This window comes from Salvia hispanica, chromosome 1 (assembly GCF_023119035.1).
Source record: "Salvia hispanica cultivar TCC Black 2014 chromosome 1, UniMelb_Shisp_WGS_1.0, whole genome shotgun sequence".
Lineage (NCBI taxonomy): Eukaryota > Viridiplantae > Streptophyta > Magnoliopsida > Lamiales > Lamiaceae > Salvia > Salvia hispanica.
In genome coordinates this window covers 44,305,662-44,322,129 of record NC_062965.1, presented here as the reverse complement: position 1 = coordinate 44,322,129, position 16,468 = coordinate 44,305,662, and the positions used below count along the sequence as shown (strand labels likewise).

The following is a 16,468-nucleotide window of genomic DNA, read 5'->3' as shown; positions in this document are numbered from 1 at the left end:
TGCATTATGCAGGAATACAACATGGTTTATTATTATTAGCAATTCGATGCTTACTATAATCAGTTATTCGGTGCTTACTATATTCTGCTACGTGGTGTTTACTTGTTCATTAGTATATTATGCTTACTATTTATCATCCTGTCAATGCTCAATGTTTAATGCACATCGATGCTTATGTTATTCAACACATCTATGCTCGCTGTCCTCATATTCAGACATCATGTACATTGTTGATATTGATTTTGGTATTGATTAAGACGGTTGATGATATATGCATAGAACTGTGAACACTTATGCATATGATTTATAGTCCACTTCTATACGTGCTTGAACTGATTTATAGTCCACTTCTAGTCATTATAGTACAAGAGGTAAAGATTAGTAAATAGAACAAGAATTTTAAGGAATTTAATTCATATACGTATGGCATCTTAGAAAATTGTGGCTAAAGCGTGGACTTATAATCTACTTTGATATGTGCTTGAAATGAAATAAAACATGGTCGAGTCTATTCATTATGGTACAACTGGTAAAGATTAGTACTCACTCTATCCCAACTAAGTTGGTACAAAATTTTTATGAACAGAGATTAAGAAATTATGTTGAATACTAAAATATTACAGAAAAATATAAGTGTGAGAAATTGATTCATGTACGGCCATAAGCACAGCGATGGTTTAATGCGCAATGATATGCATAAACGATATCTTCCTTCGACTAGATATATAAAGCACATCATAATTTAGTACTAACATTCCACATATCTTAGTACGACAATTTTGTAGAACAAAAATAATGTCTGATGGGCAAATACGATAATTAATAAGAAAGACAATACTCTGCAAGATATAGCAAAGAGTTTGAGACTTGGTAACAATTAAAAAAGATTGTGCCGCATTAGCATTAAACAGAGAGCTAAATTAACCCTAAGGCAAACAAAAATATATTGTCACATGAAAATCGTCACGATTCACAAAAAAAAGTAAAATATCACAAACTCATTTCTTCTTGCCTGCCTTTGCAGCATCTCCAGCTTTAGTCTGCAAGAACATTTACCACATGATTAGTAGAGAAGGTACACATATGTTACAATTTAGTTTTAGGATATAATATCTCACCTTCTTAACACCACGGATTTTCTTCGCCCTGTTCTTTCTTTCCTTCATCTGCTTCCTTGATTTCTCAATCTTTGTGTCAAGACCATTCTGTGAACAAAAAGTTGACATGTAAACATATGTACGATCACAATAACGAAAATAACAAGCAGCCTGCACTTCGAAACTGATCACAGAAATGGTGCCCCCTGAGTACTAAAGGTTTGAAACAGTTTAAAATGCAAATCAGAACCAAAATCACTTGTCACCTTCCAATGATTGATGACAGCAGCAGTGAAATATACGTAACCCTTAACAAGTGTTACTAAACATAATCTTTAACCAACAAAGCAAACATCAAGTAACAACATTAGGATACAAAACATAGATCCACTCATTATTTATTTATTTATTCAACTATAAAATTGAACCTATTAACTGAAAGTCTGGTTGTCAACTAAACTAGACATGCAAGTAGCTAATGTTCATCAATATCACAAAGGACGTGATATAAAGTGAAGTAGTTACCCTGATTAGCCTGTACTTAGGCTCAAACTTCTTAGCATTCTCAACAGAATCATAGATCAATCCAAATCCAGTAGATTTGCCACCACCAAAATGGGTCCTGAACTTGAACACGAAGATGGCATTGGTGTCCTTAACCTCATACATCCTTGCCAACTTCTCCTTCAACTCAGCCTAAAGCAATAAAACACAGAACTACATGAATGCACAAGTAGTTGGGGAAACGAATGGAACTGTAAATGAAACCATATCTAGACTGCCAATTAGTATTTCTCACCAAAAAATATCAATCAGATACAGATGTCATACTTACTCATTCAGCGAAAACCAAAATTCATAAATTTGGTCAGAAACTGCCTATCACTATATTAGTGCATACACAATTTGACTTAAATTTCAATACACCCCCCAATACATAAACCCTAATTATAGTAGTAGGAGGAACTGTGCCCTAGAATTGAAACATTGGTAAGACCAGTGAAATTATACATGATAAATGGGGTATGACTATGTTACAGGTAGTTCGTTTACATAAAAAAAAATCATATAATCATAAAAAGGAAAGTAAAAAACAGAAAATACAAGTGTTTATACCTTAGAAACATTGGCCCTTCCCGGATGCAAGACATCGATGATCTACACAAAATCCCAGACAGAAAACAGAGTTTCGAAAACATGAGCTAAACTGCGACAATTAAATACCAAAAAGAAAGTAAAACCGTGGCGATACATACAAATTGCTTCCTTGAAAGGAGACGGTTTGTCATGAACTTCCTGGTCCTGATAGTAACTGCCTTGTCCGCCATTTTACTGTAACAACGAGGACAGATTCACCTAATTTAGCTCGATTCAATTTCGAAATAAATAGCAAACACTGTCTACTTAGTTATCAAAGAAAGCTGAGCGACAGAGAATTCGAGTGATTACGATGTCGTTTAAGCAGATCTCCGCCGTGCGCCGCTGCTCTGAAGAAGCTCCTACTCTGATAGCGAAGAGTTTCTGGTTTGAAAGAAGACGCGAGTTTAGGCCATCTAGGGTTTAGTACATCACAAAGCTCTTTTCTGGGCTTAATTGGGCCTAAATCTGAGTTTTTTTATTTTGACTTTTATGCATATTTATGGGCTTTAGATGTTAGTAGTACTTCTCAATCATAAATATTTTGACGAAACGGAAATACAATGGCCCAGTAATATTTTAAAAAAATTATATGACTTTCTTAAAAAAATGTAAGAAAAAATTTAGTAGAATTGTAAATCCTATTTTTATATTAAAATATGAATGAAATGAGTTACTAAAATTTTAGGTTCATTTATCACAAATTAATAAGTGGAAATAAGATGATTAATGTGAAACGAATAAATATGGAAAAATAACAGTATAAAGTAGTAGTATATTTTACAACAAATTTTACTATGGATGAATACTTCCATTTCACAATTATACTGATGAAACTTAAACCTTCAACAAAAAGAAGGAAAAAGAAAATTATGGAATCGTGCTCAAAAATTGAAAACAGTAAATCAGTAATTTCCTAATTTGAAATTTGTAATGGGTAGAATTTCGTCGGCGGTAGAAATCCGGGATCTCCACCCGCAACAATGGTAGATATTCATCAGACTTGTAGGAGAGGACTTTTGGCCTTATGTGGTTCAAGTGTTTTGGCCTTTTACCTAGTGTAAGCTCCAAATACTTGATGAGGTGTCTTGATTGCAAGACCTTTCATTTGTTATTTAGAGTTTGGAGTAAAAGAAGACACACAACAATACATTTGCCATTTACTCTCCATAGTTCTCTATACATTTTAGTGTGCATCTTCAAAAATGAATCGAAAAATATTACTCCTTCTCAATTAATAGGATTATTTATTTTAACCATTTTAGTGTGCGTATTAGGAGTATAAGTTATGGGACACAGAGTGCTTTTAAAACTCGGAAAGAAAAAGTGGACTGATTTTGAATATTTAGGTTACGAAGTTTTTGCTATCATTAGTAATGCTTTGGAATAAAGGGTTTCTAACGCAAGAAAGTCACATTTGTCATTGGAAAATTTATTAAAATCTCATAATTGGAAACAAAATGTGTTATTGTACTGTGTGTCGGGTACCATGAATTTTGGTACAAGAAAGTTGAGGCACAAAAACATCAAGAATGCACATTTATTTCCTCCAATAATCTTTCATTCTTCTTTGCGATAGAAATATGCTCAAAATTTTTACTTAGATATCATAATGTTACATAGACTTTGCGCGTGTAGAATTTATAGGAATTTACAAATTTTTTTAACTAATTGTGCATTAAGGCACAGATTTTCGATAACTTGATAATTTTAAATACAATCTGTTGTGCCAAAATTGTGGCTGCACAATGTTACTAATTTATGTTCGTTAGTATTAGGTTCGATAAAAGAATTGAAAATGTTAGGTTGACACTTGCGTAAAAATGACAAGGACGAAGACGTACGACGTAGTTAGTAAGATGTTCTCTCTCCAATCAATGGATCGGATGTTCAACTTGAGTGTCTATGTGTGTGTAAATTATAACTATTTTAAAAAAACGATGACATTATTAAGGTGTGGGGTGTAATCTTTCGATAACTATCTTAATGTTATGACTTTACAATTCATTAACTCAATATTAAAAATATCAATACAATGACATGCGTATGTTAATTACGTCTTTGTGTTGACATTTAAATATATTTGAGTAGATATTTAAATATATACTCATGACATAATTAACATATATACTCATAATTAACATTTTAAAATATATTTAAATATAAATATTTAAATGTCAACACAAAAACATAATTAACATATATACTCATGACATAATTAACATATATATTCATGTCATTGTATTGATTAATCTATTCCAATCATGAGTACATTCATATAAAGAATAGATTGGAATAGATTGACTTGTAGTGGAATTCCGCTGTTATTGGATGCACCATGAGTTTGCTGAAGAAATTAGGGAAATTGGAAATTAGAAATCATATGAAATGCTGGTGCTAGTTAGGTTTGATTTGTGGTCACATTGTTTAAGAAAACTGCATTTTGATTGAGCATGTGGAATCCAATTTGATGTATTTTGTAGTAAATGTGAATAGTGTTTATGGCACTTCTAACATTACAGTGTATGTTTGTGGGAAAATGCTTGTTCTGATTTGGCTAGCAAGGAATGTGTTTATTATGGAAACTAGAGTTGAGTTACTGATCCTACAAATTTGAGGAATCCATAAACAACATGTGCAAATTGTGAATGAGCTCACTAATTTTATTTTGACTTGAGCTCATCAGATAACCGCTGCAGCTGTCGTTGGCGTGAGCTCGCCGTTCTCTTCTCGGCTTCAACTCAACAACACCAAGAATCCTTAATTATATTTGCTCATCAGGTCAACCTCTTCTACAAATCTGCTCGTGCTACTTTAATTGGAATCTGTGGATCTTAAAATTTTGATTAGTGTGATTTATTAGATGATTAATATTTGATATTTTGATGACTGATGTATGTTTTTGTATTGTGGTGGAAGATTTGTGATGTGTTTATAAGTGAAAGTGATGATATGTTATTAATTTCCTGATTTTGGACCTCTCTTCTCATGTGGTGAAGCTGCTATCTAAGATGCTATATGCAACAAGCTTCTGATTAGCTGATAAAATGGATCACTGATATCTGATTGATTGTTTTGTGTAGAATCATCTAGCTCTCAGACTGCCTCGCTCTCAGGCTCAGCATGCTTTCCTTTCAGCTTCAGTTACTTAAGTGAGTTTATGAGGTAATTCAAATCAGCATGCTTCTATATTCCATTTATTCGACTACCTACTTTGCATATGATTGAGAATTTGAGATTGTCATGTAGAAAGAAAAAGTCCTAGTCTTTGAAATTCTGAATTTGATGTCTGTTGAAACAGTTGATAAATGACATGGAACTTCAGACCCTCACCCTCTCAGACCCTGATTGCTCCTCATGAAAACAGAACACATATGTTTGCTGATATAAAACATTATATATATTTAGTACCTGGCTTATGATTAGTAGATATTGAACTTGTATATTTGAGTAGATTTATTCTTGCTGTTTGTCCACAGAAACATTATCATGCGTGATTCAACTAAAAAGTTCGGCTAAAGATAATGAAGCTGAAGCAGGTCACTTCGGCCTGGAGCCGGTGTATCCATGAATTGTAAGTTGGCAATATTACTAAATTCTGTTATGATTATAATGCCGAATCATGAAATTGCAAGGTTTTGCATTTGGATATCCATTATCGGTAGACATGATAATCACAATCTGGCTTTCAGTTTTCCCGAGAGCCATGGGGATGCTCTTTTTTTACTCGAAGTTCAAGATGTGATGAAAAATGTTTGAGAATTTCGATTTCTTTGCTGTCTGATAACCCTGTAAGTGCTCTTTATAACTATAACCCTGCTTATGAAGGTCTCATTTACCATCTGTTCTGATTTTCAAATAGAGTATGTGAACGATCTGGAAGAGTTCTAACGTGTAGTTTTCTGTCTTAATAGATCCATTTTGGAAACATTTTTACGAGTGGACATGTTCTGACATTATAAAATCTGTTAGCTTATTATCTCTCGTTAATTGTTTGCTATTGGACAATGTTTTAAAAATCGGACCGGCCGGCGAACCGGCGTCGTTACTAGTTCACTGGTTCAACCGGTTCACTGGTCAAACCAGAATATTATTATAAACATATATAATTAAATATATAATATATAAAATATATATTAAATAATGAATGATAAATGTAATTAATAATTTATCACTAAAACACATTTACCATTATGTATACTTATATAAAAATATACTATTACACAAAGAATAGTAGTAAAATATATTAAATATTAAATTTATACTAATATTTTTTTATAATAAAATATATTATAAATATACTAAATTTTTATTGATATTTTATGATAAAAACAAATAAAGTTCATTTTTTTCAAAATATGTTTTATTTGAAGAAATAATATAACATATATATAAAATGTAAATGCATACTATATACATTAAGATTCAATAAATAACAAAATGCAATTAATAATATATAAAAATATTAAACCTTATGTATAATTGATTATATATAAATAATATTAAAATTTAGTGAGTGCTAAATATAGTTATAGATAATATAAATAATAATTATTTATTAAATTTGAATTATAAGTTAGTGTAAATAAAAATTTATCATGTTTAATATATAAATTTAGTTAATGTTTAGGTCATACTATCACTCAAAGCATTGTGGTGGAGTGGTAAAAGTGTTACTAATTTGACAAGAGGTCTTGGGTTCAAGCCTCCTTGACAACAAAGTTTTAAACATTTTTTGTGAAAACCGGTTTCCAGTTCGCGGTTCATCCGGTCTAACCGGCTAGTTTCACTGGTTCAAGGCGGCTCAATGTATAGGCGGTTTATATGAGCAAACCGGACCGGACTACTTACCGGTTCGCGGTCAAACCGGTCGAACTGGCCGGTCCGATCCGATTTTTAAAACACTGCTATTGGACGTTTGTTTGATTGTTTGTAGGAAAAAGTTTTGGCAAGGGCTAAAGTTGCGTGCTAAAGGAGAAGAGAACCAGATTACAATGCGATCTTTCTCGAGCTTTTTGGGAAGGTGAAGAAAAGGAAACATGTTCTTGGAGCTATACACGCGACGAGCTTGTATTTGAACTAAATTGTGGGAGCTAGTAGTATTTGAACTAAATCATGTGATCTAATTGAATTGAAGTGTAAAACAATATTTTGTATCTATGTCAAATTTTAATTTTGTTATTCTATTGAATTATTTCATACTATGATTTGAAAAAATAAATCTTAATATTAAATTTTTAAAAATAATAAAAATATAATAGAAAAAAATATTTTTGAAAAGATATTGAATTATAGCGAGCACATCGGTGCTTGCAAAAATATTATTTGCAAGCACAAAAGAATGCTAGCAAGGTTGAATTTTGCGATATATTGAGGAAATTTGCGACCAAAAAGTGCTTGCAAAGCACTAATACTACCACTAGATTTTGCAAGCCATTTTGCTACGAGTCAAATGAGAAGCACCTTTCTTGCTCGCAAAGTGCTTGTAAAATGACTATTTGTATGCTTGCAAAACAATTTTTTTTTTTGGTAGTATCAACCCAAAGACATAATTAATATACTCATGTCATTGTATTAATATTTTTAATATATACAGTTGATGATATATCAAGGTTTATTTTATTAAACTAGTTATCATCTTAAGCTAGTTATCATCTTAACACGATCAATTAATTAAGGTGTTTCTATAATAAAGATTAAAATTGCAAAATATGTAAAATTTGATTGCTTCATTGGCAACTCATTTTTTTGGTACTAGTTGAGAACAACTGAACACGTCAATTTCTTCTTCAATGTGGAGTCGACTCAAGTCGTCACAATGATTATATAAATGGACTTAGAATGTGACAATACTTTTTGAATCACTAGTGTAATGCGTTTATAAATATCATGTAGCGGATATCATATAATACCTGCCAATTTACAGCTGGACAGTTGATAAAATTTGTTATTAATGTGAATTGACATATATACTCTAATTAATAAAAAATATAAGAGAAATAAAATAAAATGTGTCCAAGTATAATTGGATGTATGATTTATAATAATGTCATTTTCCAACGTAGTTTAGTCTAAAAGTAGACCCATACCATTTTTTAAGGTATTTCTATCTTTCATATACATCTCTTAGAGAGGCGAACCATCTGATTGGGTGGAGCTCCCTCGTGAGCAGATTGGGCTACTCGGCATCCAATATAACTTCACCCGGTCAGGAAAAGTCCTCGGAGTTGTCAAGAAGCTCGCACGAGACGAGTGCACTTGGCTGAAAATCTATCAAGTTCCATTATTGAATGATTGCTTGATTAATTGTCCAATGCTCCAATTAATTAAGTAAATTTAAGCGATATAACTCGAAAGTAGCTAGAATTGTGGAACCAATATAGAGTTTGATTTGACAAAAGTGACCTAAGGTTATAATCTTCTTTTAAGTGAAGGTTAGACTACACCTCAACAAGTCTTGAGCAAGCACAATTATGAACCTCATGACGAAGATTTACATCACTATATACAATAAATATGTAAACAAATATAGTAATCAATTGAACTTTACTCATTTCATCACATCACTCAGAAGTCCATAGTTGGGTTTAATAAACACTCACCTAACATTGCAATCTACCACAATTATTTTTAAATGAGAAAAACTGAATCTTGGATTGTGGTAAAAGATTCAAGTTATCATTCCCTGGCATGCTGTGCCATGGATTATGGCATTATGCTTTTATTTGCTTAATTATTTCTAGAGTAGGGCCATTAATTTAATAATAATTTTTGTCTGATTATATCCATCAGCTTTATTTGATTTTATCCAATTTTGAAATGAAATATCTTTTATAAAAGTGACACATATAAATACAGCTAAGATCACATAAATGTTGAAGCTGAATAATTCCAATAATTTCATATATGAGCCAAAACTGTGGGGCAAAAACATCTCTAGCAAATTCTGTGCTGCTCCAAATCTTCAATTTCTTAATTTTTTTTTAAAAAAAAAATTCTATGATGCCAATTTCAATTCAAGAGTCACACTTAATGTGTGCTGGTTTGATGCTTCTTGCAGCATAATCTCATCTTGTAGGTATGCTTCTATCCTGCCCTTTAATCTCTCAACTCACTTGTGTTGATAGAATAAGAATATTTCAAAGATCAATCTAATCAAAACATGGATTTCATCTATTATCTAAGTATCTATCTATAGCCATGATATGTATATAATTTAGCTTATTTCAAGATTAGATATACAATCATTAATAGTCATTTTATCCACTTTGTTCTTCAACAAGTTTCTCAAACTCTACAACAGGATCAAGAGGGAATCAAGCATATGGTATGATGAAGGATTTCCCATCATGTTTTGGTGAAAGTGGAGTTCAAGTTGCAGACTCATCACCACCAACCACAACTAGAGCTCAAAATCAAGTAGCCTGCATCTACCAATACACCTCCCAATCCTTCTCTGGCTTCATCACAGTCACATGGATGAAGAATCTCATGGTCCAGGCACTGAGCATCGCCATCGAGAACTCGGCCAATGACAGCCTCGGGAAAGTGGACATTAGGCCATGGCTCTTCTCCAAGAGAAAAGGGTTCAAGAAAATGGTGGTGGACTCAACAAAGGTAGACATCTATTGGGACTTATCCTCTGCCAAATTCGGGTCAAGCCCCGAGCCCTTAGAGGGGTTCTATCTGGCCATAGCAATAAACCAAGAACTATGCCTTCTTCTCGGAGATTCACAGACTGAAGCCTACAAGAAGATTGATCCATCACCATTTGCACCAAAGGCCAGTTTTCTCGCTCGAAAAGAGCACATTTTTGGGAAGAGATTGTACAATTCAAAGGCGCAGTTTTGTGGGAAGGGGCGTTTGCATGATATAAGGATTGAGTTTGATCCAAATGAGAGATGTGGCAAGTGTTTGACTATGCTTGTAGATAGGAAGGTAGTGTTGCAGGTGACTCACCTTCAGTGGAAGTTTAGGGGCAACCAAACCATCCTTGTGGATGGAGTTTGTGTTGAGGTGTATTGGGATGTCCACGGCTGGCTCTTCGACAGCGCCATCTTCTTGTTCCGAACACACGTGCCGGTCGCCAAGGCCGGGCCGTTGGAGGGACTTAGTCATGGTTTTTCACTTGTGTTGTGTGCTTGGAAGAGTGAATAGTAGTAATAGTTAAGGCCTTGTTTGTATACATTATAATTAAAGAAATGAGACTCCAAAAATTCCCAAATTTAAATTGACATCAAATAACCGCTTTCACAACTCTCTCTCTTTTCCGCTGATGAAATCAAGAAACTCCAAGATTTCTCCAATGGCGACGCAGCTATTCTTGATCATCGCCGGAATCCTAGTCTTGAGCGCCGCCGCCTCCGCCCCACCCAACATCGGCAGCATCCTCTCGACGCTGGGTTTCGAAGAGCTCTCCGCCGCAGCGAGCGCGGCAAACCTCTCCTCGGGCGGGCCCACGACGATCTTCGCCCCCACCGACGCCTCGCTCGACACGTGTCCGACCTGCTCCACCTCTCTCCTCCTCCAAGAACACTCGGTGCCGGGGCTCTACCCGCTCCACTTCCTCCGCCGCTTCGCATTCGGCACCAAGATCGAGTCTTTCGCGGCCAACCGCTGCCTCACGGTCACGGCCTCCGCGGACCCCACCACCGCCAGGAAAAAGGTCTTCATCAACGGCGCCGAGATCGCCAAGCCCGACTTCTTCAACAACGGCCTCGTCGTCGTCCACGCCATCCAGGGCTACGTCTCCCACCTCTCCCCGCTATCCTGCGCCGTCGAGGCCATGACCACTTTATCCTTCCCCCACCGCGCCGCCACCCTCTCTATCATGCGCTTCATGCTAAAAGACGCCATGCGCGCCCTCCGCGTCGGCGGCTACAGCATCGTCGCGCTCTCCATCCGCCTCAAGTTCCCTCAGCTTCTCGAGCTCAACTCGCTCACCCTCTTCGCCGTCGACGACGTCTCCGTCTTCGTCCGCGGCGGGGGCGGGGGCGGCGGGCAGCTCTACGTGGCGGAGATGGGATTCCACATTGTTCCCAACAGGCTGCTTACGGCTGCGGATTTGATGACCCTCAAAAACGGCACGGTGCTGCCCACGATGGAGCGCGGCCGGGATCTGGTGGTGACGAGCGCCGGAGGAGGCGGGCCGCTGGCGCCCATGCGGATTAATTTTGTGAAGGTGGATAGATTTGATCTGGTGGTTAACAAGAGGGTGGCTGTTCATGGACTGTCGATGCCGTTCCGTGACGTTGACCGGAAGTGGTTCTCCGGCCAAGAATTGGGTTCGGTCGCGGCCGGAGTTCCGGTGATGCAATAGTTTCCCGGCCAAGATGCATATATAGTCATTGCTAGTGATTTTTGATGACTTTTGAGTTTAAGAGCAATTTCTAATTGCAGTTTTTTGTCAGACTTGTAGATATGCATTGTTGGTTTTATACCAATTCAATTGATTGAGAGTATATCTGATTGCTTTAGTGACTATTCCTATTTGTTAAACCAGTAAATTAATCCAGTTTACGGTTTATCCTGGAGAAAGAAGTGAGCTGTCAATGGATCATATTATGTCCCCATTAAATTACCACTACTACTGATGATATTAAAATGTTATGCAATACTCATCCTCATATGTCGAACATACAAAGCAAAATACAACCGACAAATTAGATAACCTTTAGAAGATAAAAACAACATATATCCAGCAAAAGTATGGGAACAAAACAACGTCCAAGATAAACACAGATGACCTCCGGTCGACATGTCAATAAGAACAAACAGTTAACAGATCCACTGATCTCTAACAAAATACAAATTTATATTAATGGAAGTACTCCCATTCTAATGCCGGATGAATTGGACCGATCCCTCAGATATACAGCCAGGAACCCCGAGGTTTGGCCTCTCCCAAATCAATTCCTACTTGATGTAATAACCTCATAATGCTCGTTTCTGTATATTCAAATTAAAAACAACGCTTGAAACCTGCATCACTGAGAGCTAACTGTCAAGATTTTGGACGATCTGAGTCTTCCAAAACAGTAATGCAATTGCCAGAATGGTTTGAGAAAGGATGTGATTGTATATGCCAACCAGTTACCACAAAAAGCAATCACAATCCATGCAGCTCCGATGCTAATGTCAACAATGGATTTCTAAGGTCACCTGATCTCCAGTTCAGTATATCCAACGCTCAGAAAATGAAAATGATCATGTTAATGCAATAAGAATCACTCTGATTTTCACTGAGTCGTATCTGTAACTGCCCATGCAGAGAAGGCTGATATTGGAAGACAGTAGAATTTGCTTCCCGTGCAGGGGCACCAGCAGGACACCTGATAGCTTGCAGCAAAGTTACTAATTAGAATTCCTAAATGACCAGAAACATTGTTTCATCAAATTGAAAAAGCAGCAACATCATGTGCATTAATTTATGCAAAACCTTTTTGCACATTGGATGTTTTCATTAAAAAACATTTTTCAAAAAGTCTACCACTGAAGAGCATGGTTGGGGATCCAACAGTTCAATATATTTTTATGGAAATAAGAAACAAGGCCGGTGCAACAAATTTCTTATCATTAACCTGATGAGTTGTTGTAGAGATTGTACCAGTTATATTGCAGGTTCCACTGAACCGAGATGTTGACATCTCTCTCTCTCTCTATAAGTCATCCACCTCATCTGAACTCTCTTCATTAACTGGAAAGCCGGCATTTTGGTAATCCTCATTACCACTATTTTGGTCGCTATTATAACTGTTCTCCGATGAGCTAGTGAATACGTATTCGCCAGAAGTATGACTGCTCGCCACGGAGGGTGAGTTGGTATCAACGTTGACATCACTGCTGGTCACTGGCTCTTCCACAAAACTGAGCTTGAGAAATGGGAATCAATATTTGAGTAAATGAGTGGACATCCGTTGTATCAAGAATTACAGAAAAAAAAAACAAATAAATTACTACCTTCCTTCAGCAGGAAAATCTGCAAGCACCCTTAGATTGGGCCTTTCTTCCAATAACTCGCGTAACGACATGAAACTGCATAATTGTTGCATCATTGTAGGTCAAATAGATTCAAATCTAAGTTGCAGCAGTGACATATATCAGCATGTACCTTGGGGTGTAACATCTCTGGTACCAGTCATCATCAGATGCCAGCCCCTCTCGATTGGATACATCCTATAGACAGATCAACAAGAACTACTTACCTAGAGAGTAGAGACGCAGGAAAGAATTGGAAAATATTAAAATTTATGACATGGGTAGTTGGGTACGATTCAATACTCACAAGGTGCTTAAGAAGCTTGAACCGTCCGGCAAGAATTGCCGAAAGCAACCTGGAAACTTCTGCCTGAATGATACAACTCATTACTTGAGAATTTTATAGCCATTTTAGTAATACACTATTGTCAATTTTACTGAATGTACTTGATTCCTTACTTCTCTCAAATGCATACAATCCCGTAAAATCAAAACCTCCAGCAAGCTTCCACCTACACTGCCACCTAGATTTCTACAAGCAGAATGTCAAAAACATGAATGAGGACAGGTGTATGTAGAGGAAAAAGGAAAAAAAAAATACTACAAAAGTATTTCATTATCTATGGCAACCACACCTACCTAAGAAATTCACCAGTGATGGCATAGGATGTTGAAAAGTCAACAAACTTCAAATTACGCAATCCCTGCGTGGAAAAAGTACAACCATAACAACTTCATCCAAGGTGAGCATAAGAATTAAAATGGGTGAACCACAGAAGTGGAAGCATACCTTGACAAGAACCCTGACTTTAGGGTCATGCAATTTAAACCCTCGAATTGCCAACGAGGATAAATATGGGCAATTGTTCACTAGGTCATTGCATGTCGGTAATTTTAAGCTGTCATCTCTACCTGAGAGGTAAAAACACATGAGCTGAATATCTTTTGATCTACAAAACATGGCTGGACTAGTATGCACCTGTTTTCGATGATTCAAAAAATAGACGCTCTATTAGGGGACAAGATCTACTCACTGACTCCAGGGTTTGCCTCAGCTCTACATGTCTGCCAAAAAGATGTATACTCATGTCAGTACAAACTGTTACATACATGGGCAATTTTATCATGGGTTTTAGCATACTGCAACCTATCTATCTAAACCTATTATATTTCACACACCAATCATACTCAGACATGATGTTGTGAATATGTGCATTCAGAGAAAACTTTGCAATTACACGTAGAAACCAACTCATAGAATTAGAATGTAAGAAACCAATAAAAATTTATACTCACAGGCCAACAATTTCTAGATCAAGCAAAGAAGGGCAAGCTGATATAGCAGCTCCAAATGCTGTGTTGTCCATTCTCTCTATGTTATAAAGGTGTAACCTTTTCAAAAGTGCCCTAAAATCAGAAAAAAGGAAGATAAGTAAGGCAGTAACTCGAAAGACACTTCCATGAAATACAGAAATTGTAGAGCATCAAATGTTACCCTGCAGTACCACCATCACCAATCAACGGAGCCAAGCAAGACCTAGTAAGTACAGATGTCTCTTTTCCCTGTCTTGACTTTTTATCGTTCCATGAAAAACCTGATGTATCTGAGGAGTTTCTCATAGAATACATTAGTGCTTGAGACGAACACAGTGATGCAACAGGTGGGCTAGGGATAATCCCAAGCTTAAGGGACCTACAAATGGTAAGATGGTCAAAGTTCATGGTGGCTGGTGCAACAATGTGAGCACATGCATAAAAAAACATTAGCAGATACACACCTATCGCATAAATGTAGGCACATGAGGATATGCAACTATTCAGCATTTCTATATGGCCAGCCATTTCCAGAAAAAGCATCATGAATATAAGCTAAAAGAAGGCATAGCACTGAAGATTATTGAAAGCAGTGAGGATTCCATTTCTTGTTTTCAATTACAGAACTAAAATCCTAAGTGAATAGATATAATAAAGCATAACATTCAGCCCACACACTAACTGAGGGAAAAAAGAAATACAGCACATATCCAGACATTCTCTGATAGAGTCGCCACAAAAAAGCCCTCCCAGGAGCAGAGATAGCAACAAGAGATCACCTCAAGAAAAAGTAAAGGTCACATCCCTTACCGCAGTACTTTTCCAGCTCGTTGAATCATTGTGGAAACTACTATGTTATTCACCCTTGGCACAATAGTGGTTAAGTTAATATCGGAATAGCACAATGGATCAGCAGCACACTTATTGAAGAAGGAGCACGTAGCAGCTGCATGACATACACGCTGTGTATCAAGCAAAGAGAATACCTGCACACAGAAAATGCAAACAAATAGATCCTCTACTTATTCAGTAAGAAAACAACATCCACACAGGAAGACCTAAAATTCCACCAAAGCAATATTCAATCAACACGGACTACAATGCTTATTGCAGAAAATAGGTCACTAACTCAACAGTATTGCACCTCAATTGATCAAAAGCAAATGTAAGATCCACCAGGTCTTAACGTAACTGATCGCAATCCATTAGAACAATCATCGGTAAAATTGTTGACAAAAAACTAACACCTACCATCAACAGTATTTCACCTCAATTGCTCAATAGCTAATATAAGATAGTAAAATTGATCGCAATCATTAGAACAATCATCGGTAAAATTGTTGAAAAAAAACACTAACACTTACTAACAATATAGTAAACGAATAAAGGACCTTAATAGTGAGATCGGACGGCAGAGGCCAAGCGACCGCGTTGTGCATGGAAGCGCGCCTCCTAGCGGATCGCTTGGCCGCTTCAGTGAGTGCGGAGCCGAGACGGAGTGCGCGATCGATGACGTCATTCTTGTCGGAATCGTGGGGGCGGGAATCGATTATGCGATCGATGACGAGGTCGAGAGCGATCTCTGATGAATAGTGGAAATCGAGGAACGATTCCAGCAGCGCGTCGAATTGATTGGATTTGGGATCGGAGGTCGGGGTGGAGATCCGGTTAGGGTAGCAGGGGCGCTTGAGCTTGGGATTGAGAGAGACGCCGACGGCGTGGTGGAGGAGAGCGCTATCCATGGCGATTTGCAGGGCGGCGGGATTCCTCCTACGCTGCTTTTGTGATTGTGCAGTTTTGGGAGCTTCGAATCAACATGGACTCCAGGACCAGACACTCTAGAGAGTGACACGTGGATTTCATGCTTCGCATTTTTACTGGGCAATGAGAATGGAATAGAAATGTGAATACAATGAGGATGGAAATAAAATAACAATTTCTTT

The 16,468-nt window shown here is 36.8% G+C and overlaps 4 protein-coding genes across 10 annotated transcripts; 2 read left to right on the top strand and 2 right to left on the bottom strand.

Annotated features, from left to right (window-relative positions):
* Positions 1–847: 847 nt before the first annotated feature.
* On the bottom strand, positions 848–2,686 carry LOC125205598 (40S ribosomal protein S24-1). The gene is made up of 6 exons (XM_048104647.1): positions 2,547–2,686; positions 2,354–2,429; positions 2,214–2,255; positions 1,623–1,793; positions 1,119–1,205; positions 848–1,040 (listed from the first exon to the last, which is right to left on the bottom strand). Exons 2-6 carry the CDS (start codon positions 2,423–2,425, stop codon positions 999–1,001), a joined length of 414 nt encoding a protein of 137 aa, XP_047960604.1. The 5' UTR covers positions 2,426–2,429; positions 2,547–2,686; the 3' UTR covers positions 848–998.
* A 6,880-nt stretch (positions 2,687–9,566) lies between these two features.
* On the top strand, positions 9,567–10,391 carry LOC125197843. Its single transcript, XM_048096361.1, has one exon. The coding sequence runs from the start codon at positions 9,567–9,569 to the stop codon at positions 10,389–10,391; it is 825 nt and encodes a 274-aa protein (XP_047952318.1).
* Positions 10,392–10,509: 118 nt separating this feature from the next.
* Positions 10,510–11,695, top strand: LOC125221951. Its single transcript, XM_048124304.1, has one exon. The coding sequence runs from the start codon at positions 10,510–10,512 to the stop codon at positions 11,551–11,553; it is 1,044 nt and encodes a 347-aa protein (XP_047980261.1). The 3' UTR covers positions 11,554–11,695.
* Positions 11,696–11,880: 185 nt separating this feature from the next.
* On the bottom strand, positions 11,881–16,394 carry LOC125221910 (F-box protein SKIP17-like). Of its 7 annotated transcripts, none has more exons than XM_048124268.1 (14): positions 15,917–16,394; positions 15,336–15,511; positions 14,707–14,904; positions 14,508–14,618; positions 14,191–14,276; positions 14,002–14,123; positions 13,851–13,915; positions 13,671–13,743; positions 13,519–13,581; positions 13,345–13,409; positions 13,194–13,268; positions 12,841–13,100; positions 12,324–12,565; positions 11,881–12,223 (listed from the first exon to the last, which is right to left on the bottom strand). In XM_048124268.1, the coding sequence occupies exons 1-12, from the start codon at positions 16,265–16,267 to the stop codon at positions 12,893–12,895; spliced, it is 1,593 nt and encodes a 530-aa protein (XP_047980225.1). In that variant the 5' UTR covers positions 16,268–16,394; the 3' UTR covers positions 11,881–12,223; positions 12,324–12,565; positions 12,841–12,892. The 7 variants fall into 7 exon arrangements, with proteins under 7 accessions (XP_047980225.1, XP_047980233.1, XP_047980217.1 ...); XM_048124276.1 differs by having other exon boundaries at positions 11,881–12,215; XM_048124260.1 differs by having other exon boundaries at positions 12,331–12,565.
* Positions 16,395–16,468: the final 74 nt, after the last annotated feature.

Bases quoted from the DNA above. Each gene is read 5' to 3' on its own strand.
- LOC125205598 (XM_048104647.1), bottom strand. From the start codon at position 2,425: ATGGCGGACAAGGCAGTTACTATCAGGACCAGGAAGTTCATGACAAAC. The intron at 1,794-2,213 runs GTATAAACACTT...TTATTGCTTTAG, and splicing joins GAAGGGCCAATGTTTCTAAG to GCTGAGTTGAAGGAGAAGTT. The intron at 1,041-1,118 runs GTGAGATATTAT...ATGTTCTTGCAG, and splicing joins AAATCCGTGGTGTTAAGAAG to ACTAAAGCTGGAGATGCTGC.
- LOC125197843 (XM_048096361.1), top strand. From the start codon at position 9,567: ATGAAGGATTTCCCATCATGTTTTGGTGAAAGTGGAGTTCAAGTTGCA.
- LOC125221951 (XM_048124304.1), top strand. From the start codon at position 10,510: ATGAAATCAAGAAACTCCAAGATTTCTCCAATGGCGACGCAGCTATTC.
- LOC125221910 (XM_048124250.1), bottom strand. From the start codon at position 16,267: ATGGATAGCGCTCTCCTCCACCACGCCGTCGGCGTCTCTCTCAATCCC. The intron at 14,905-15,335 runs GTAAGGGATGTG...TACCATTTGTAG, and splicing joins CGAGCTGGAAAAGTACTGCG to GTCCCTTAAGCTTGGGATTA. The intron at 13,101-13,193 runs GTAGTAATTTAT...TCTCAAGCTCAG, and splicing joins GATTTTCCTGCTGAAGGAAG to TTTTGTGGAAGAGCCAGTGA.